At 40.5% G+C, this 22,787-nt stretch overlaps 1 protein-coding gene across 1 annotated transcript; it reads right to left on the bottom strand.

Moving 5' to 3' along the window:
• Positions 1 to 7,919: 7,919 nt before the first annotated feature.
• Positions 7,920 to 21,528, bottom strand: LOC138973057 (small ribosomal subunit protein eS19-like). The gene is made up of 6 exons (XM_070345718.1): positions 21,448 to 21,528; positions 19,569 to 19,636; positions 15,089 to 15,189; positions 13,406 to 13,474; positions 8,371 to 8,488; positions 7,920 to 8,059 (listed from the first exon to the last, which is right to left on the bottom strand). Exons 1-6 carry the CDS (start codon positions 21,511 to 21,513, stop codon positions 7,960 to 7,962), a joined length of 522 nt encoding a protein of 173 aa, XP_070201819.1. The 5' UTR covers positions 21,514 to 21,528; the 3' UTR covers positions 7,920 to 7,959.
• Positions 21,529 to 22,787: the final 1,259 nt, after the last annotated feature.

The raw sequence follows: 22,787 nt of genomic DNA, 5'->3' as shown, positions 1-22,787 counted from the left end.
ACGGGTTTTTTGCTAGACGCCCACTTGTCGACACTTCTGCTCCCGGTCCTATTTTTAGGACCACCCTCATTTTCACAAGAGAGATGGAAATCTCGTTGCCAATACTGTTACATGTTTTTGTAAATGTCTTGTGTGTGTGTGTGTGTATACGTGTATCAGAGCTTAGTCAAAGGGCTTTCCCTTTCGCATAATTCCTCCTGCCTGTTAAAAAAAAGGCAGAGAACCTTACCATGTCGGCGTCCTTGCATGCATAGTGCTTTAAAATGTCATGTTACAAGAAAGAAGATACACATTGTTTGCGCAAAGATTGCTTTTATCCGTCGTGATTTTGCTTATTGATTGATCTTTCTTTATTTATTTATTTGGTGTTTAACGTCGTTTTCAACCACGAAGGTTATATCGCGACGGGGAAAGGGGGGAGATGGGATAAAGCCACTTGTCAATTGTTTCTTGTTCACAAAAGCACTAATCAAAATTTTGCTCCAGGGGCTTGCAACGTAGTACAATTAATGTATTACCTTACTGGAAGAATGCAAGTTTCCAGTACAAAGAACTTAACATTTCTTACATACTGCTTGACTAAAATCTTTACAAAAATGGACTATATTCTATACAAGAAACACTTAACAAGGGTAAAAAGAGAAACAGAATCCGTTAGTCGCCTCAATTTATTTTTGCGTGGTTTATCTTACCCCTGAGCCATCGTGAACCCGTGTGATCCAGTTTCCTTTTTTCACAACATAGTCGTCAGTAACTTGAATGCGACTCGATGTGAGCTTATCTGCAATAGCACGTTATTATGTACCTCTGACTATGCACGAAACAAACGGCTGTGGTTCACGAGAACTCTGGCGATGGCTTTTGACTGTTCAGAGGAACTGGCGATAGGCATAAACCGTCGTCTGCTACGAGAACCACGACCTTGCGTGACCCTGCTTCCGGCCTTTTCTTTTTTCAAACTTTCAAAACTTTGAATTGTACTGATCTTGTCTTAATGAAAAAAAAATTCTTTTGTGATTTGAGAATGTTTGTGTAACAAGCTGTCAATTTATTATTTAGATTTTAAAAGTTAGGTCTAGCGCCAAAACGCACCACGGTCCGATTGTCTAAGAGACAATCCGCAAAATTAATTCTTTAAAAATCGCTCGCTCTTTACGTAGGGCACCTAGGATGTTCCTGTTCGGTGAGTGTTTAAATGAAAGGGTGTTTGTATTGTGTGTAAAAGCCTGACAGTATCTGTGATGGTTTACGGGAGGCTTACTGTGCCTGAAATAGCTCCAGCTCTGGCGCCCTTCGCAGTTTCCCTCCTACTTTTTGTTCATTAAAGGCCAGTAAGATAAAAGTCGCACCATACATTCAAAGTTGGGATTTTTAACTATCTATCAAACCAAAGTCGGGGCAATAAACAGAAAAATAAATTATGCCTCCTATGTATAGCTTTGTCGTAGGGGTATTTTAAGCATAGCTCGTACGTAGCGACTAGCGTCATTTCTGTTGGGAGTTTGGTGACCCACGAGGTAATAACATCGTTAACTAAATCAGCTAAAATAAATTCTTTCAATAATTCATTTACTAAAAAAAGAAAGATAAATGAAATAACGACCACAACGAAGGCGCCTGTTTGAAGAACAAATCCTCACGAGTCAAGGCTGTACCCGACTGTACCAGACTTATGGCAGCAGTACTAAGATGGAACCGGCCCCGATTTAAGACTCCCTTCCATTTAAGCCTGATTTTCTGTTCATAACCTCTGAGAATGTACCCCAGTTTTACGACTCCCTTCCATTTAAGCCTGATTTTCTGTTCATAACCTCTGTGAATGTACCCCAGTTTTAAGACTCCCTTCCATTTAAGCCTGATTTTCTGTTCATAACCTCTGTGAATGTACCCCAGTTTTAAGACTCCCTCCCATTTAAAGCCTGATTTTCTGTTCATAACCTCTGTGAATGTACCCCTGTTTTAAGACTTCCATTTAAGCCTGATTTTCTGTTCATAACCTCTGTGAATGTACCCCAGTTTTAAGACTCCCTTCCATTTAAGCCTGATTTTCTGTTCATAACCTCTGTGAATGTACCCCAGTTTTAAGACTTCCATTTAAGCCTGATTTTCTGTTCATAACCTCTGTGAATGTATCCCAGTTTTAAGACTTCCATTTAAGCCTGATTTTCTGTTCATGACCTCTGTGAATGTACCCCAGTTTTAAGACTTCCATTTAAGACCTGACTTTCTGTTCATAACCTCTGTGAATGTACCCCAGTTTTAAGACTCCCTCCCATTTAAGCCTGATTTTCTGTTCATAACCTCTGTGAATGTACCCCAGTTTTAAGACTCCCTTCCATTTAAGACCTGATTTTCTGTTCATAACCTCTGTGAATGTACCCCAGCTTTAAGACTCCCTTCCATTTAAGCCTGACTTTCTGTTCATAACCCCTGTGAATGTACCCCAGTTTTAAGACTCCCTCCCATTTAAGCCTGATTTTCTGTTCATAACCCCTGTGAATGTACCCCAGTTTTAAGACTCCCTCCCATTTAAGACATGACTTTCTGTTCATAACCCCTGTGAATGTACCCCAGTTTTAAGACTCCCTCCCATTTAAGACCTGACTTTCTGTTCATAACCCCTGTGAATGTACCCCAGTTTTAAGACTCCCTCCCATTTAAGCCTGACTTTCTGTTCATAACCCCTGTGAATGTACCCCAGTTTTAAGACTCCCTCCCATTTAAGCCTGATTTTCTGTTCATAACCCCTGTGAATGTACCCCAGCTTTAAGACTCCCTTCCATTTAAGGCTGATTTTCTGTTCATAACCTCTGTGAATGTACCCCAGTTTTGACTCCCTCCCATTTAAGCCTGATTTTCTGTTCATAACCTCTGTGAATGTACCCCAGTTTTAAGACTCCCTTCCATTTAAGCCTGATTTTCTGTTCATAACCTCTGTGAATGTACCCCAGTTTTAAGACTCCCTTCCATTTAAGCCTGATTTTCTGTTCATAACCTCTGTGAATGTACCCCAGTTTTAAGACTCCCTTCCATTTAAGCCTGATTTTCTGTTCATAACCGCCCTGTGAATGTACCCCAGTTTTAAGACTCCCTTCCATTTAAGCCTGATTTTCTGTTCATAACCTCTGTGAATGTACCCCAGTTTTAAGACTCCCTTCCATTTAAGCCTGATTTTCTTTTCATAACCTGTGAATGTACCCCAGTTTTAAGACTCCCTTCCATTTAAGCTTGATTTTCTGTTCATAACCTCTGTGAATGTACCCCAGTTTTAACACTCCCTTCCATTTAAGCCTGATTTTCTGTTCATAACCTCTGTGAATGTATCCCAGTTTTAAGACTTCCATTTAAGCCTGATTTTCTGTTCATAACCTCTGTGAATGTACCCCAGTTTTAAGACTCCCTTCCATTTAAGACCCGACTTTCTGTTCATAACCTCTGTGAATGTATCCCAGTTTTAAGACTTCCATTTAAGCCTGATTTTCTGTTCATAACCTCTGTGAATGTACCCCAGTTTTAAGACTCCCTTCCATTTAAGACCTTTGTTTGTTTGTTTGTTTATTTGTTGCTTAACGTCCAGCCGACTACGCAGAGCCATATCAGGACGAGGAAGGGGGGGATGAAGGGGGCCACTTGTCAAGCGATTCCTGTTTACAAATGCACTAACCCATTACTTGTGTCCCAGCAGGCTTTAGTAAAACTAAATTAATACCTACTGGAAGATTACCAGTTTCCAGTATGTTAAAATAGGCTTAACCTATCTACTGCTGGACTTACATCAGAACACTAACAGATTAAACTATACATGAATCGCGAGACAAGCGGCAAGAGAAGAGATTTTTGGAAAAAATACAGGTGAATGAGCAAGAAGGCAGAAAAAAGAAAAGAATTCATGAAGAAAAAGAGAGCATGACAGGAAAGAGGAACCAAAAATCTACCTAACAGCAAACTAGAAAGCTCCCGCGGTTCCAAAAACAGGAGGGGCTTTTAATTTCATAACCGCAGTGCCCCACTGCGGGAGTTTAAGACCTGATTTTCTCAGAATTTGGGAGATCTTAAAAGGAGGGATTCCCTGTATACAGTCAAAATGCCTACAGGAACTCAACATAAAGGGAATCCCAGTCTTTTAGTCGATATAGACCCCTTCAGCCATACTGTACTGTACATAGAGAATACTACATGGCTTGCTGTGTCCATAGACCTATATTAGAATATATATAGGTCCCTGCTGTGTCGTACCAGATTTACGCGAGTCTGAAATATAAAAGCAAAACCTTGACATGCACAAACCGACCTGAAGGAGTGTAGAACTTTTGATCAGTCGACTTGCTACGTTTAATCGATCCGTTTTCTGAAATGTTACAGGTACTTCCCAGTCTGACCCGAAGGCAAAGTAATGATTCAACCAGGTCAGATACTTTGCTTCGGTATGTCGTCTGCTACAACTCAAGGGAGAGAATCTCGCTTCAAAGTGAGTTGGGTAAACTGAGTAAGAGTCGTCTCCCTTAACCCAGGTAAATATAGAAACGACTTAACAATTAACGAGTTAATATTTATTTGAGGCAGAGTTTTAAAGCTATATCTGAAAAATATATATAGTATGCCTCCTGCTATCACTGATGGAAGAAAATATTCTCATTACCTCAATAAAAGCACGTCTTACCTTCTGCCTGGAACACAAGACAACAAGTCGCGTAAGACGAAAATACAACATTGTCAAGCTGTTGAACTCGCAGAATTAAACTGAACGCACTGCATTTATTTTTACCAAGACCGTATACTCGTCAGTCCACCGCCCGTGAAAAAGGCAGTGATATTTGACAAACCAGAACAGCGCGGTAGTGCTTGCGCTGAGCAGGATAGCACACTTTTCTGTATCTCTATTCTTTTTAACTTTCTGAGCTTGTTTTTAATCCAAACATATATATGTTTTTTGAATCAGGAACCCACACGGAATCGATTTCGAAAATTTGATTTTAATCATAATTTTCGTATTTTTAATTTTCAGAGCTTGTTTTTAATTCGAATGTAACATTTTTGTGTTTTTGGAATCAGAAAATGATGAAGAATAAGAGGAAACTGTTTTTGGATGGTTTTATAAAAATAATGTTTTATTTACAATATCTTGACGTGACTAAATGTAAATACTATGAACTTTTGGCAAGGATGTAACCCGATTTCAAATAATTTATCAATGCTTCTGAGAAAAAAAAAGAAAACGAACGCAACAGCAATGATGGCTTGCCAAACAAAGTGATCATACCAATTATCTAAATCAGGGGATTGAGGAAATCAGAATTATGTTAAAGGCTCATGACATCAAGGTAGAGATAGAAAATTGAATTGAATGTTATTTAACACTTTCTACCCCACCTATGTTGACCAAGTTATTTTTAGCCGAGACCAGCTGTGCTGCAGCAGGTCACTCAGAATTGTAGTAACTGTGTATCAACACGCTGGAATGCAGGCGTTAGATGGACGTTACAGGAAGTGACTGAAGCTAACAGTCTGAGCTGATATATCCGTAGATGGTCAGATAGAGCCACATGAGTGGGTACGGATATATCAGTACCTGGGAGACGATGAGTTAACAAGGATTAAGATTTACGCCTTTTCTTACAATCTGTCCGTGGGACGCACAGACACACAATGATAAAATAAAAAAATAAAAAAAATTAACAACAGGAGGTCGGAAAACTTAAACTCGTGATGATAAAGCTGACGATGACGATGCATGAAGATGAGACATGAAGAGCATACACCTGTGGTTATTCATAATATCAAATGCATACTATTCAGGTAATTATGCGTACAAGCTGGTAGCAATGGAACATGTAGCAATAGTACAACAAAAATATGTTCATAATGTAAAATGCACAGCATATCTTTGACATAAGAGAGGAGAGAGAGAGAGAGAGAGAGAGAGAGAGAGAGAGAGAATGTGTCGGTGTGTATGGGTTTCTTTCACACAAACAATGTTGGTACGGACACCACGAGTGCTTATTTCCAACAAATGTTCACACTGAGCATAGTTTTAAAAGATTGCAGTCAGAAGTTCTGCGTTTGGGTTTTGTGTGCATTATAACCACCAATTTTCAAGTGTTCTGCATTTGGCGTTTGTACATTATAGTCAAACCAAAGCAGTCAAAAGTTCTGGGTTGGGTTTTTGTCTGCATTATATGCTGCATTCGGGTATACTTTTTACGTCAATTCCCACAATCCTCAACATCATTGTATTCAAACTGTTGATAACGTTGTTTGTATGTTATATCAATATTTGTTTTTGTTGTGTGCACAACATCTAATTCTTAACAGAATCGCCTGAAAACTTTTGCATTTGGTTCTCGTCTGCATTTAATATACAATTTGAATCCAATTGTGACGGGCGGTTGCAAGACATTGGCCTCCTAATCGGAAGGTCGCGAGTTCAAATCCCGGCCGCTGCCGCCTGGTGGATCAAGGGTGGAGATTTTTCCGATCTTCCAGGTCAACTTATGTGTAGACCCGCTAGTGCCTTATGAAATCCCTCTTCGTGCGTACACCGAAGCACAAGACCAAGTGCGCACGGAAAAGATCCTGTAATCCATGTCACGAGTTCAGCAGGTTATAGAAACACAAAAATACCCGGCATGCCTCCGCCGCAAATCGGCGTATGCTGCCGGAATGGCAGGGTAAAAACGGTCATAATTATATGTAAAAATCCACTCGTGCAAAAACATGAGTGAACGTGGGAGTTTCAGCCCATGAACGAAGAAGAATCCAATTGTGAACAGAATTACGTTTCAATCATTATGGTTCTGGTTTGAACTTTAGTGTATGCTAGCTGGTTTTGTTGGCGTTTTTATGTTGTATACGTGTCCCATCCGCAGATGTGGCAGCATCGATGCGACTCAAAACTGAATAGAGAGGTTAGTGTATTATAAGACAGGCACTTATGGGCTGTTTTTGAGTGCTGTCGTTGCTACTCAGAAGAGCTGGTCTGAGCTGGAGATTCAGAGACCAGTGGACTGTTTGCGAGTGCTGGCCTTGTTGGTGTGTGCATGTATGATTAGCCACTGGTCGTCATGGGCAGTATTGAAAAAAAAAATTAAACGTAAGTAAATGTACAATCATTTCAAACACTACTAATACAGTACAAAATCATCTACAATGATTTTCAAACACACTACATGTATTGCATTGTTCAGTTTGATGTAAAGCGCGGAGAGCGTGGGTTAACCCCATGGTTCGCGCTATATAAGCTTGCCACTATTATTATTATTATTATTAAATATTAACCTCAATTTACACATCCACAAAACAGAGACGAGAGCAAAAGAAAAGAACAGGTTTGCACCAAGATAAAGCTGGTCCTAACACAATCATAATGTCATTGTCACACAGAAGAGATGGACACACAGAAAAGGATAAGAACACAAGTCACAAGATAATTGCGTATGTCATGGTTTTTTTTAAAGTGTTTTGAGAAAAACGAGAAAAACGTTTTGGTTTCTGAACAATCTGCCTATCTTATTCTAGTATAAGTTGCAAACTGCCTATCGCGAGCGGTTGACAGCAGGATAAGCGAGAGAAACAGCTGGCAGCAACGATTTCAATCAGCACAACCCAAATAAGCTTTTGCACACCAAACAAGTCTTCCTGTATGAAAACAGCAGCCTCAGCCGAAAAGTGCCGAACTCAGAAACAACAAGAACGGCAGTTTTGCTTACGTAACGATTCTGATGGATGGAGAATTTGTACTCTCTATCACATGAAAGATACCCTTCCAGTAGCTTACCCTGTAGACTCACTGCAGAAATGCCTAACACTAAGTTAGGTATTGTTCTTTTGAGCGTAACGACAAGGTACATACCAAAAAAAATGTTTCTTGCACAACACATACACTTTCACACAAACAAAAACCACACAGAACACAGGTCATATACACGACGTACATCACAAGTTTATTTTCTGATTTTCAGCCTACGCCTGGGATTCTGTTGGGTTCTTCTTGCTGCTGCTCTTGACCTGAGCGGCGATGCGGTCCAGGTCACGACGACCCTGGCCGGTCAGTCTGCGGCCGCTGCACACAAACACAAGGGTCACTTATATTACGCACAAGAAAGCCAAACAGTCTAGTCAAGCTACATGTACAGTTCCTGGTAGGAGGCATGAGATAAGAAAATTGTATATATGACAAAGCATGAAGAGAGAGAGAGACAATGATGGAACTTTATGTTACAACGTAACAAGGATAGAGATTAAAGGCTATGCAACTTTGTTCAACCCTTTCCCTGCCTGTATGATGTCATTTTACCACAACTGGTATCTGTGTGCCCTCTATCGCTTACGCCCTCATCTAAGCAGAGCACTTATTGCAAAGCATGAACGTACCCAGTGTTGGGGTCCTTCTCGACCAGCTTGAGGGCCTCAAGAGACTGCAGAACCTTGCGGGCAACGGAGCGGTTGGCGCGGCAGTTGTGGCTGGGGGCAGTGCCGTGGCGCATCTTGGCTGTGTGAAGGGAACACCAGAATGCAGGAATCAGTAATAATAATAACAATATCGCTTTTCTATAGCGCAAGTCCTGATACACAGCTCCAAGCACTTTACAATTCCAATAAACACATCACACACACGATATACAAAATCATGACAGTAGAAAATACAAGCAAACTAACCCCACATAGCGAGAAGAACAAGCTCACAGTCAACAACTACACCAAAAATAAATCAAGCAAACGTACTTACTATTTACAACATGAATGCATGCTCAGTCTCTCTACAGTTCATGTAAATCAGGCTAAAAAAGGAGTCTGAAGATTTCATGCAATATTCAAAGTCAAAGAGCAAGAAATTACAAGACTCGTGAATTTTGTGATTCGTATCGTCTTCGTTAAACATGTTAGAACATTATTTGTAGGTCTTTTTACTTCACTGTTAGGCCAAAAAAAATAATAGGTGTGGTTACGGTAACATAGCCAAAGAAAATAGGGTAGGTAGGTAGGCAATCACTTTTTTTTAAACTTTTTTTTCTAATGTGTACAAATTAAACCTACTTGACAGGGAAATAAGTGTGCGACTCGGGCGCTTTCGCTTTCATTGCGTTTTTTGCACTCGTTTTTTGTTGTTGTTGTGACAAATGTAACAAGAAGAGCAAACGCTCGATCGAGTCACTTTCGCAGTTCTGAATATTATATGAGGCATCAGATGGACAGGAAGAAATTGCTATTCACAACACAATACAGATGTAAATAATTTGATGTAAAGAATAATCCTATAAAGTTTGAATCAAATCCGATGAATAGTTTCAGAGATATGATATTTCAATTTTTTTCCTTCAAGACATACCTGTGACCTTGAAAAAGGTCAAAGGTCACCAAAGCAGACGTCAAAGTGTAGAGGTCACTGGGAGTCACGTTCACATAAAATTTGAGCCTGGTCACTTTTATAGTTTCCGAGAAAAGCCCAACGTTAAGTTGTGTGTTGCCGAACAGAAAAGGCTAGTTATCTCCCTTGTTTTTCTGATAACGTTCGTAAAAGGCTACAGATGTAAATACTTTGATGTAAAGAATAATCCTACAAAGTTTCAATCACATCCGATGAACTTTGTCAAAGATATAAAATGTCTAATTTTTCCTTTGACGCTGACCTGTGACCTTGAAAAAGGTCAAAGGTCAACGAAACCATCGTTAAAGTGTAGAGGTCATTGGAGGTCACGACTAAACAAAATATGAGCCCGATCGCTTTGATAGTTTCCGAGAAAAGTCCAACGTTAAGGTGGTGTCTACGGACGGCCGGCCGGCCGGACAGACTAACACTGACCGATTACATAGAGTCACTTTTTCTCAAGTGACTCAATAAAAAGTTATAGGGTCGGCCCCTAAAAATAGGGTAGGTCGGGTTACCGTAACCACACCTATTTATTTTTAGGCCTTAATTGCAAAAGCGAAAGGCAGAGGAAGGTGAGAAGGAAAGCGAAGGAGGACAGTGAACGAAATACGTCTTCACAGGACATTATCCAAACATTCAGTGACGTAATCTCCGCGTTCGCTCTCACGTGACCCATTTCTCTCGGAATTGTGGGAGATACAATTGCACCATATATGTGACCCTCCACCACGGCATGAGTTTGTTTGTTTGTTTATTTGTTGTTTAACGTCCAGCCGACTACGCAGAGCCATATCAGGACGAGGAAGGGGGGGATGAAGGGGGCCACTTGTCAAGCGATTCCTGTTTACAAATGCACTAACCCATTACTTGTGTCCCAGCAGGCTTTAGTAAAACTAAATTAATACCTACTGGAAGATTACCAGTTTCCAGTATGTTAAAATAGGCTTAACCTATCTACTGCTGGACTTACATCAGAACACTAACAGATTAAACTATACATAAATCGCGAGACAAGCGGCAAGAGAAGAGATTTTTGGAAAAAATATAGGTGAATGAGCAAGAAGGCAGAAAAAAGAAAAGAATTCATGAAGAAAAAGAGAGCATGACAGGAAAGAGGAACCAAAAATCTACCTAACAGCCCACGGCATGAGTCGCATGTCACCTTTGCATGATTTTCATATTTTTACATTTTCTTAAAGAGTATTTTATGCTCTATCCAGTGGTGAAACCCGTTTTAGAAAAGAGCGAAAACTGTTTGAGCTATAAGCCTGTGACTAAGGTGACCCTCACGCTGTTACCATACACTCTCCGGACTTATATCAAGCCTAGCGCAGAACCGCGCGAGGTGACATGCGACTCATTTCGTGGTGGAGGGTCACATATATGCAATCTTTGACAAGTCAAACAAAGAACCCCACTTGCCCCAGAAAACAAACAAAGTATAACTGCCCAAATTGGCGGAGAAACCCCTTAATATTGTGCAAAAGCTTACGCATGCAAACTTAAGTGCACAAGAAGCCAAAGAAAGCAGTAAAAGAATTAAACCGACTAAATAGGACCTAGATCAAATTGCAACATGATTCCTAATTTTGCCCGACATTTTTATCAGCCTTAAATACCTTAAAAAGCTGAGGTTTGATTCCAATTCTTGTTTAAAAGTTGTATTTAATGTTATTGAAATGTACAATTATAGACAGGTCCTATTTTTCTTTCTTTACAAATATATATATTAAAAAAAACTCTCCTGCTGATTTAGGTCAACAATGTACACATTAAAAACCGTTTGCAGCTAAAAAAATAAATAAATAATCTATTGACAATGAAGATTTTGTGCTGTTTAGACTCCACAAGGGTGTTTGTTTGCTTAACGCCCAGCCGACCACGAAGGGCCATATCAGGGCGGTGCTGCTTTGACATATAACGTGTGCCACACACAAGACAGAAGTCGCAGCACAGGCTTCATGTCTCACCCAGTCACATTATTCTGACACCGGACCAACCAGTCCTAGCACTAACCCCATAATGCCAGACGCCAGGCGGAGCAGCCACTAGATTGCCAATTTTAAAGTCTTAGGTATGACCCGGCCGGGGTTCGAACCCACGACCTCCCGATCACAGGGCGGACGCCTTACCACTAGGCCAACCGTGCCGGTCTCCACAAGGGTAAAATGTTTCATAATAAAGTTCATATTTTCTCTTGAGATTTTCTACAAAAGTCTCGAGTCAAATTGACCACTGCCTGACTTGAATTCAAGAGGAGGTTAATACACACAGTCAGCAGACTAAATACTTATTCAAGTTATTGTACTTATTGCACTCGCATGTTTAACGATACGAATCACAAAGTACTATGTTTTGACCCAATGGTCATCAGGAAAACAAAACAGGAAACAAAGCGGATAAATGAAGAGGTTAGACGACAGAATTTAGTCCTTTTTATATTTAGTCAAGTTTTGACTAAATATTTTAACATCGAGGGGGAATCGAAACGAGGGTCGTGGTGTATGTGCGTGTGTCTGTGTGTGTGTGTGTGTGTGTGTGTAGAGCGATTCAGACTAAACTACTGGACCGATCTTTATGAAATTTGACATGAGAGTTCCTGGGTATGAAATCCCCATACGTTTTTTTCATTTTTTTGATAAATGTCTGATGACGTCATATCCGGCTTTTCGTGAAAGTTGAGGCGGCACTGTCACGCCCTCATTTTTCAACCAAATTGGTTGAAATTTTGGTCAAGTAATCTTCGACAAAGCCCGGACTTCGGTATTGCATTTCAGCTTGGTGGCTTAAAAATTAATTAATGACTTTGGTCATTAAAAATCTGAAAATTGTAAAAAAAAATAAAAATTTATAAAACGATCCAAATTTACGTTTATCTTATTCTCCATCATTTGCTGATTCCAACAAGAAGAGCAAACGCTCGATCGAGTCACTTTCGCAGTTCTGAATATTATATGAGGCATCAGATGGACAGGAAGAAATTGCTATTCACAACACAATGAGTCACGTTCACATAAAATTTGAGCCCGGTCACTTTTATAGTTTCCGAGAAAAGCCCAACGTTAAGTTGTGTGTTGCCGAACAGAAAAGGCTAGTTATCTCCCTTGTTTTTCTGATAACGTTCGTAAAAGGCTACAGATGTAAATACTTTGATGTAAAGAATAATCCTACAAAGTTTCAATCACATCCGATGAACTTTGTCAAAGATATAAAATGTCTAATTTTTCCTTTGACGCTGACCTGTGACCTTGAAAAAGGTCAAAGGTCAACGAAACCATCGTTAAAGTGTAGAGGTCATTGGAGGTCACGACTAAACAAAATATGAGCCCGATCGCTTTGATAGTTTCCGAGAAAAGATATAAAATGTCTAAGTTTTCCTTTGACGCTGACCTGTGACCTTGAAAAAGGTCAAAGGTCAACGAAACCATCGTTAAAGTGTAGAGGTCATTGGAGGTCACGACTAAACAAAATATGAGCCCGATCGCTTTGATAGTTTCCGAGAAAAGTCCAACGTTAAGGTGGTGTCTACGGACGGCCGGCCGGACAGACTAACACTGACCGATTACATAGAGTCACTTTTTCTCAAGTGACTCAAAAACATATCAAATATGTTATATTCGGATTAAAAACAAGCTCTGAAAATTAAATATATAAAAATTATTATCAAAATTAAATTGTCCAAATCAATTTAAAAACACTTTCATCTTATTCCTTGTCGGTTCCTGATTCCAAAAACATATAGATATATGTTTGGATTAAAAACACGCTCAGAAAGTTAAAACAAAGAGAGGTACAGAAACGCGAGCTATCCTTCTTAGCGCAACTACTACCCCGCTCTTCTTGTCAATTTCACTGCCTTTGCCATGAGCGGTGGACTGACGATGCTACGAGTATACGGTCTCGCTGAAAAATGGCATTGCGTTCAGTTTCATTCTGTGAGTTCGACAGCTACTTGACTAAATATTGTATTTTCGCCTTACGCGACTTGTTACTTCTGGCTCTCGAGCACAGTCACCATTGTTCTGCTAAACTACTTACAGCCATAGATCTTTGTGAAGGCTCCTACGCCAGCAGGGGAGCGGATGTACAAATGTCTGCAGACGGATGCTGCACAAGACAAACAAAATACTTTAAATAGTAAGGAGCAAAACACCGCACCCTGGGTTTTCTCACCAGAGCCCCCAGGCCGCAAAGAAACAAAATAACCGAAATAACGATTAATGAAAAGACATGGGTGGGACTGAAAATGTCATGAATCCTGAACCTCAACCGAACCCACACACACACACCACACCACACACACACACCACACACACACACACACACAAACAAAAAGAAAGAAAAAAGGCCATAACCAAATCCGAATTTCCGGAAGAATCCCACCCATGAAAAAGTGTGTATAGAGGAATCCCCCTTTTAAGACCTCCAAAAATCTGAGAAAATAAGCTCTTAAAATGGAGCAAGTCTAAAACCATAAAATTAAAATTAGGAGGTTCCACTGAATAGGAATTCACAAAGAGCCAGGCTTTAAATATAACCATGCCACTTGTTATCATCACCATCGAATCCAAGATCAAGGCTAGCCTGCTGAACAGAACTGGCCTGGTATGAAGTATGCAGCCTTACTGCCAGGAAGTACAGTGGGAACACCCCTTTCAAGATTTCTAAAAATCTGAGAAAACTAGGTGTTAAAGAGGAGTTTGACGGGCGCAGTGGCATGATGGTAAGACGTCGGCCTCCTAATCAGGAGGTCGTGAGTTTGAATCCCGGTCGCTGCCGCCTGGTGGGTTAAGAGTGGAGATTTTTCCGATCTCCCAACTTATGTGCAGATCTGCTAGTGACTTAACCCCCTTCGTGTGTACACGCAAGCATGGAAAAGATCCTGTAATCCATGTCAGAGTTCGGTGGGTTATGGAAACACGAAAATACCCAGCATGCCTCCCCCGAAATCGGCGTATGTTGCCTGAATGGCGGGGTAAAAACGGTCATACACGTCAAAATCCACTTGTGCTAAAAAAAACATGAGTGAACAAAGAAAAAGAAAAGGAGTGAGTCTTAAAATGGGGGTTCCAATGTAATAAAGTTGAATACGGTTGACACAAAGTATTCAACTTTAGCAAAACCATCCAGCAAAGCGAGGGAGCCCCATTGCTTATAAATATCTTATCCAAACAGTTAGGTTTCAAGGTTTGAATCGCTACCACTAAGCAGTCCCACTCATAGGAATCACAGTTGTTCCTCTACTACCGCTTAAAATGATTTCCAGAAAAAACTCAAAGTTTGTAAGCACTGTGGTCGAGTTTCCCCACTTGAATCTGAGGCAAAGGACTGACGTCACAGCAATAATGAGCTCCTACATGAACAAAGGCACCAAAATTAATGGATGCTGCATAAACTTGACATGCCTTTTCTTTTGAAAACATCCACATCGGAGTTCTTCAATCACTGTGATGAAATGGTTGCCTGCCTTCTGTGATCAAGGTTTGTCTCAGATTCAAGCGGCGCAACTCTTCAAACCCTCACCAAAAACCAAGTACAGAGTTGTTTGTAAAACCCATCTATTCAGGTCCATTGCAAGGAAACAGAAGGGGGGGGGGGTGTACATGTATAATGTCTCCGAGTCTGCACATAAAGTTGACCCATGCCCGTCTGAGATTCAAAACCTGTAACCCTAGGTTAACCAGTCCCGTGCTCTACCCACCCCCCATCAGGATATCTTACCAGCACGGGTGTAGAACCAGTCCTCATCGTAAGGACTCAGCTCATTGAAGCGACCCAGCTTCACAATGTCCGCCCATTCAGGAACCTTCATCCTGCCAGTCCTGAAAACACACAAACATATTGATATTATGTTACTGACAGACTGCATTGTTTACTACATAGTAGTAGCACCTGCTGCAACAGTAATTGCTAACCAAAAGCACACACACAAAAATAAAATGTGCACATGAATAATTCTAGGTAAATCCATTACAAACGGTTGAGAACTGGAGTCTCCTTATGAAAGTGAAGCTATCCTGCAGTACTACAACTAGCTGCAACATCCATTCCGCCTATCGAGCATTATCCTTCTTTTCTTGTATTCATGGACTCTTTTTCTAGACATTAAATAAATGATCAAGACGGGCACAATGGCTTGGTGGTAAGACGCCGGCCTCCAAAGCGGAAGGTCGTGGGTTCGAATCCCAGTCACGCCTGGTGGGTTAAGGTGGAGATTTGTCCGATTTCCCAGGTCAACTTATGTACACGCAAGCACAAGACCAAGTGCACATGCAAGCACGGAAAAGATCCTGTAATCCATGTCCGAGTTTGGCGGGTTATAGAAACACAAAAATACTCAGCATGCTTCTTCCGAAAGCGGCGTATGGCTGCTTAAATTATGAGGTAAAAACAGTCTTTCTTTCTTTCTTTGGTGTTCAACGTCGTTTTCAACCACGAAGGTTATATCGCGACGGGGAAAGGGGGGAGATGGGATAGAGCCACTTGTCAATTGTTTCTTGTTCACAAAAGCACTAATCAAAAATTTGCTCCAGGGGCTTGCAACTTAGTACAATATATTACATTACTGGGAGAATGCAAGTTTCCAGTACAAAGGACTTAACATTTCTTACATACTGCCTGACTAAAATCTTTACAAAAATTGACTATATTCTATACAAGAAACACTTAACAAGGGTAAAAGGAGAAACAGAATCCGTTAGTCGCCTCTTACGACATGCTGGGGAGCATTGGGTAAATTCTTCCCCCTAACCCGCGGGGGGGGTATAAAAACAGTCATACTCGTAAAAATGCACTGTGCAAAAACACCAGTGTATGATGAATTTTCAGCCCACGAACGCAGAAGAAGAAATGATCTAAGCCAATTTTTACATAACAAAATACCCAAGCTAAAAAAAAAAAAAAAAAGGCACAAGATATATATGGGTCATTCTCAGAAATGGTGGTCCAGTGAGAGTGAGTAGGGGTGACACATTTGAAATCATGAAAAAGTAAATTAAAATTATTTCTACCACGACTTTTTTTCATCTGAATCTATTCCTGAGACATTAAAGCATTGTTGTATGTCAATAACAAGAAGGGCAAAGCCCATACGACTCACATGCTTGACCTCGACCTTTAGGGTAACTAAACCTAGCAATGACATCATACACTAAGAACTGCTTTACACATTTTTCCTATCAAAATACATGTGACCTTGACCCAAGGTCAAGGTCATCCAACACAAAGCTGTTAATTCAAGACATAGGAAGTACAATGGTGCTTATTGGCTCTTTCTACCATGAGATATGGTCACTTTTAGTGGTTCACTACCTTATTTTGGCCACATTTCATAAGGGTCAAAGTGACCTTGACCTTGATCATATGTGACCAAATGTGTCTCATGATGAAAGCATAACATGTGCCCCACATAATTTTTAAGTTTGAAACAGTTATCTTCCATAGTTCAGGGTCAAGGTCACTTCAAAATATGTATACAATCCAACTTTGAAGAGCTCCTGTGACCTTGACCTTGAAGCAAGGTAAACCAAACTGGTATCAAAAGATGGGGCTTACTTTGCCCTATATATCATATGTAGGTGAGGTATTCAATCTCAAAAACTTCAGAGAAAATGGGAAAAATGTGAAAAATAGCTGTTTTTAGGCAACATTTATGGCCCCTGCGACCTTGACCTTGAAGCAAGGACAAGATGCTATGTATGTTTTTGGGGGCCTTGTCATCATACACCATCTTGCCAAATTTGGTACTGATAGACTGAATAGTGTCCAAGAAATATCCAACGTTAAAGTTTTCCGGACGGACGGACGACTCGGGTGAGTACATACTCACTTTTGCTTCGCATGTGAGTCAAAAATGGTTTCTATACGTTGGTGTTGTTTTTGTGTGCTCTTCAATTGCATGGGTGCAACCTGGAAAATTCCAAAAACCGGCAAAAGTTGGGGTCCAGCTTTTTGGCTCACGAAGTGTAGCCTATGCGATCGTAACTTTGTCTGTCTGTGCGTTTGTGCGTGTGTGTGTGTGTGTGCGTGCGTGTGTGTGTATGTCTGTGGTAGAAACTTTAACATTTCCGAGTCTATGTGTGAGTGGTTATCCAAGACTATGGATAAAGCTCGCAAGTGTTTGACGTCAATTAATGCATCATGACGGCATGCCTCCCTGTAGTCTTTCTCTCTCGCGTGGTGTGTGTGGTCTCGGTCATTGTTATTTTGAGCGGGCCGAGACTATTTGGCAGTCGTGTCCCTGTAAGTAGGCTACATGCAGACAGACAGATCTAGATCTAGTGTCTCTCTTTCTTGCACAGTGTCACCTAAGCTTACTGTGTGTGTGGGTGTGTATGTGTGACGGAGTGATTGAGTTTGTGTTACTGTTTGTCTAGTTCTTACGTGAGCCTTGAAGGCTTCGCCTCTTGTGTTAACATTCACTTTCAATATGTTCAGTCTCATGGCTAAATGCAAACACCAACAAATTACTGCAATCGACAGTCAGGAGTTCAGTCTTGGACGTAGCAACACATTTTTGCAAAAACTCACGCTGAATTTGAAGTTACGGGCTTCGAACAAAAAATTATGAATGTCGTAACGCATCATATCCGGACTCGACACGACTCAGACCTGTGCACACTCAAAACGCTCATCAGCAGTAAACAAACCAAATTTCAGTAGTTTTTCAGTTGTAAGCTGTAACGACAGTTCAAAGGGCAAAGGTCTCCTTTGCTGGATTTTACGATCTCCAGGTTGTCGTGAGAATAACTGGACTTCCAGCACTGTTGTGCCGTTTTCTTCTTCTTTGGTGACAGAGCTGGTGTCTCCTCTTCACCATCTGAATCCCGCACTCTTTTTATCTTTTCCATGTTTCACTTCAATCACAAGTTGCCACGCAGACGTTGGACGAACTAAGAACAAAGACTCAATGCGGAGAACACGCGCGCTTCCGGTAAATCGGAAAACGTCTTTTCAGCGCAATGGCCCACTAATTGGTCAAAACATCTTTAAACAGAAAAAAGTTGTGGGTTTTTTTGGCGTAAAACATCAGAATTTCGGAATTTTAATTAAAAATCCGTAGCACCGTATTCTGCATATAAAAATCGGAGAAATTACGGAGAAACCGTAGATGTGCACAGGTCTGTGTGCTCCATGACTTTGCCACATCACGGCTATTTTTAGCTCTTTGGCGCACAGGAAGTTCGAACAAGAAAATAGTCCTCTGAATCACAGCCAAATATTCACAGAAAACACCAGAATCATATCATTTGCTGAAACTCATGGCGTCGTTTCCTGATCTACGTTACGTCTGAAGATGGTTTTTACTTAATTGTCGAGCCTGCAAAGCTCTGTCACAAACTTACACACCGCGGATGGCGACAATGTAGTGTCGGAAGGATATCGAGTGCAAACAGTCTCTCAAAGCGCTAAGTTGAGCGGAACAAAGCAGCCAAGAAGTTTTCGTATCCTCTGATCGTCGATGTTCGACATTCATCAAGTACTTAAAATGGGTAATCTGAACGCAACAGGAACTTTCAACAAATACAGCAAACTCGGACGAATTGTGTTTTGTGTAGTTATTTTGGGTCAGACGGGTTTTGCCGGCAGGAAAGGCCAAACAGTGCAGATTCATGTCTGTCGCACAGGAACCGAAAGTGGTTCAAGCATTTCGTTTATGTGTTGCGACATTCACCTTAGTTTTGTTCCAAATGTCATTTTTTTACCAATATTAGTTGAAGTCCTTACCTTTCATAACTAGAATGTGTTGGGTAGAACACAAAAATACTGCAGAACTGATAAAAAAAATGCACAAAGGATTGAAGGCTTAGGTGGTTTAAAGTTGGAATTTGGTTTCCATGTAACAACATTCATCACGTAAATACAACACTTTAAAACGTCTCTTATTCAGCAACCAATTACTCTTTTTGTCTAATTTTTGCATTATTATGTATAGCAAACAATAGACTTCATAGTAAAAACAATTATTTTGTATTTCTTCACACTTTATTTTTTACTTTGAATGTAACACTTTGGACCACCATTTCTGAGAATGACCCATATATATGCAAACCACATCATGGTACAGATGTTACAGACCAACATGTGAAACAAATGCTGCACCTTCAATCACTCACCTTCATATAACACAAAAGAACAGCATGAACCACGTACTGAACCAGAGCAGCATTAAAAATAAAACGAATAACTGCAGATTTCTTACTTTTTAAAAAAGGCAGACAGAGCCTTGGTGAAATCGTGCTGATTGACGTCCTTCACGGAGATACCCATCTGATGACAAAACAACAACAAGGTTATACATCTTGTTTTAGATGCACTTTGACTGCAGATTTAGAAAAATAACATAAAATTAATAATAATAAGGCAAAACAAGTCACATGAAGCGATATAAAAACCTTTAGTCAAGCTGTCGGCATCAAAGTAACAGATAAACACCAAAACACAGTCATCGCCAAGACAATATTAAGATAGTTTCGAGTAATCACATCAATCAATCAATATGAGGCTTACATCGCGCATATTCCGTGGGTACAGTTCTAAGCGCAGGGTCAAGCTCGTCTCCGCGTAGGGTGCGAACGCAGTACTTACTTAAACCTATTTTCTGCAATTCTGAGCACGTTTTTGGACTAATCATGACATGTGAATATATTTTTGAATTCAAGATGAATTGAGGATTAGGATTCAATCATTTTTAAATCTGTTGGTAAAAACTCGATTTTAATGACAACTTTAATGAGGAAACTAATTAACTAATTTTTAAGCTGCCAAGCTGAAATTCAATCCCAAAGTCCGGACTTGGTCGAAGATTGCTTGACCAAAATTTCAATCAATTTGATTGAAAAATGAGGGCGTGGACAGTGCTGCCTCAACTTTCACAAAAAGCCGGATATGACATCATTAAACAAAGACATTTTTCAAAAAAATGAAAAAAACATTTGGGGATATCATACCCAGAAACTCTCATATATATATAAACTTTCATGAAGATCGGTCCAGTAGTTTACTCTGAATCGCTGTACACGCACGCACGCACGCACACACACATACACCACAACCCTCGTCTCGATTCCCCCTCTATCATCTATGTTAAAACATTTAGTCAAAACTTGACTAAATACAAAAAAAGAGATCCTTGTTTCACTTTCAGGTTCCCCGGGGGACCCTTTTTTCTCATTCTGACACTAGAACTTGTTTGTATACCCCTCAATAAACTTTTTTATCAATGACTTTGCAAGGAAGTTACTCCTCTCCGACATGCAGGGAACACAGTATTTCGAACCAATAAAAAGCTACCCATGACTGTGTAAATGGAAAACATACTTCAACCCTACCCCAAAAACAAGTCGCGTGAAGCGAGCCTAATTTTTATGGCTTTGTCACTATGTCAGAATGTCCATGTCACCAGAAAGAGACGTCTTTTTTGGCCTTAAAAAAACTAAAAATTCCCCTTTCAAAATCATTAAGCTTGCACCGACATCGATAGGGGCCTACTTGCCTACCAATTAGTTAAACTAAAAAAACTAAAAGTTCCCCTGTCAAAATCATTAAGCTTGCACCGACATCGATAGGGGCCTACTTGCCTACCAATTAGTTAAACTGCATAAAGTATTTTTTATCATAAATACATAGCCATTGATGAAATTACTCAACGATTTCCTAAGGTTTCTTGGTGGTGGCCGGAATCAAATTAAATACCAACACAATGTAAACTTGTATTTCTGAACTAAATGCAAATCGCAAGGCGACATGCAAAGTTATCGTTCCCTGGCATAGATAATACATCAGAATTAAAGACAGTGTGGCAATTGTAATCTTTAATTTTACTAGTTAAACAGTATACGTAGTCATCCAAAGTTAAGCCAGAATTTGGTTTTTCTGGAGCGTGCGGCGTTTTCGGCCAACACGTGTGCGAACAACAAATCACAATCTACCACATTATTCGCGTATTCCGCGATTTTCCTGCTATGCTCTACGAATATGCGACTTTATCATAAGTTAATTTAAACAAAATAATGTTTTCGAGACTAGATTTCTATCATAAATTTGCAATATAACAACCACAATCAACCACATGTACGGACCTTGGTAGGTGACGGAAGAGAGAAAGAAAGAGCAAAGCATTGTGGGTGGAAAACGCTACTCTGCATGGGTGCATAAAGCCCGATGGCAGCGTTACCTCCCTTCAACTGCAGGTCAATAACGAAAGTAGACGTGTGTGGAATAGTCTAGTTCCGTCCATGGATACGTTCAAGAATTAGCGACCTGGGCATGTCATTAGCTCCAACCGACTATAATCAAAACAGAAATATTTTCCTTTGGGTACGGGTAATCTTACGAGTTATGAGCTTCAGATTTGTATTTTGAAAGAACTTCCCATTACTGGTGACAGAATGGTTTTAAAAATAGGCTTAAGTGATGCCTTTTCTTTTCTTTTTCTCTTTTACCTGTGCGCTTGATTATGCGTATTTGTCTTTTACAGTTTTTATTGATTTCACTGTTATCAGAGTTGAACATCCATGACTATTTCGGCCTATAAGCCTGTCTGCATCTCATACCAAAGTAGGAAAACATCGGACGGAAAACGCATGCGCACAAGTACACCCCCCAACGGCCAAAGCAACCCAAGAACTCATTGCAACACATTGTAACAGAGCGATGGTGCCAGACCAGGGTAAAAACATTGATGCCAGAGTGAGAATCGTGGTACCGCTGTTAAGTGTTAGACGGGCGCAGTGGCGTGGTGGTAAGACGTACGTCGGCCTCCCGGCTACTTATAGTCGCCGGAGGGTCGTGAGTTCGAATCCGGGTCGCTGCCGCCTGGTGGATTAAAGTGTGGAGATTTTTCCGATCTCCCAGGTCAACTTATGTGCAGACCTGCTAGTGACTTAACCCCCTTCGTGTCACGCAAGCACAAGACCAAGTGCGCACGGAAAAGATCCTGTAATCCATGTCAGAGTTCGGTGGGTTATGGAAACACGAAAATACCCAGCATGCGTAGGCTACCCAACGAAAGCGGAGAGAAGCTGACTATGTTCTCTGAGTATAGTGTGGGGAACCCAAATGGGCAAACAAGCTCACACGTAACCAGAAGGAAAACAAGTCGCGTAAGGCGAAATTACTACATTTAGTCAAGCTGTGGAACTCACAGAATGAAACTGAACGTAGTCCGCCGCTAGTGGAAAAGGCAGTGAAAGTGACGAGCCTGTTTGGCGGTTGCGCTGTGCTTCATAGCACGCTTTACTGTACCTCTCTTCGTTTTAACTATCTGAGCGTGTTTTTAATCCAAACATATCATATCGATATGTTTTTTTAATCAGGAACCGACAAGGAATAAGATGAAAGTGTTTTTAAGTTGATTTCGAAAATTTAATTTTGATCATAATTTTTATATTTTTAATTTTCAGAGCTTGTTTTTAATCCA

This window comes from Littorina saxatilis, linkage group LG8 (genome assembly GCF_037325665.1).
Source record: "Littorina saxatilis isolate snail1 linkage group LG8, US_GU_Lsax_2.0, whole genome shotgun sequence".
Lineage (NCBI taxonomy): Eukaryota > Metazoa > Mollusca > Gastropoda > Littorinimorpha > Littorinidae > Littorina > Littorina saxatilis.
This window is presented reverse-complemented; position numbering and strand designations above follow the sequence as displayed.

Excerpts from the sequence above, each read along its gene's own strand:
- LOC138973057 (XM_070345718.1), bottom strand. The coding sequence starts at position 21,513 with ATGCAGAGTAGCGTTTTCCACCCACAATGCTTTGCTCTTTCTTTCTCT. Across the intron at positions 15,190-19,568 it reads CTGTCTGCCTTTTTTAAAAA|GACTGGCAGGATGAAGGTTC; the intron begins GTAAGAAATCTG and ends GTGTGTTTTCAG. Across the intron at positions 8,060-8,370 it reads GAGAAGGACCCCAACACTGG|CGGCCGCAGACTGACCGGCC; the intron begins GTACGTTCATGC and ends GTTTGTGTGCAG.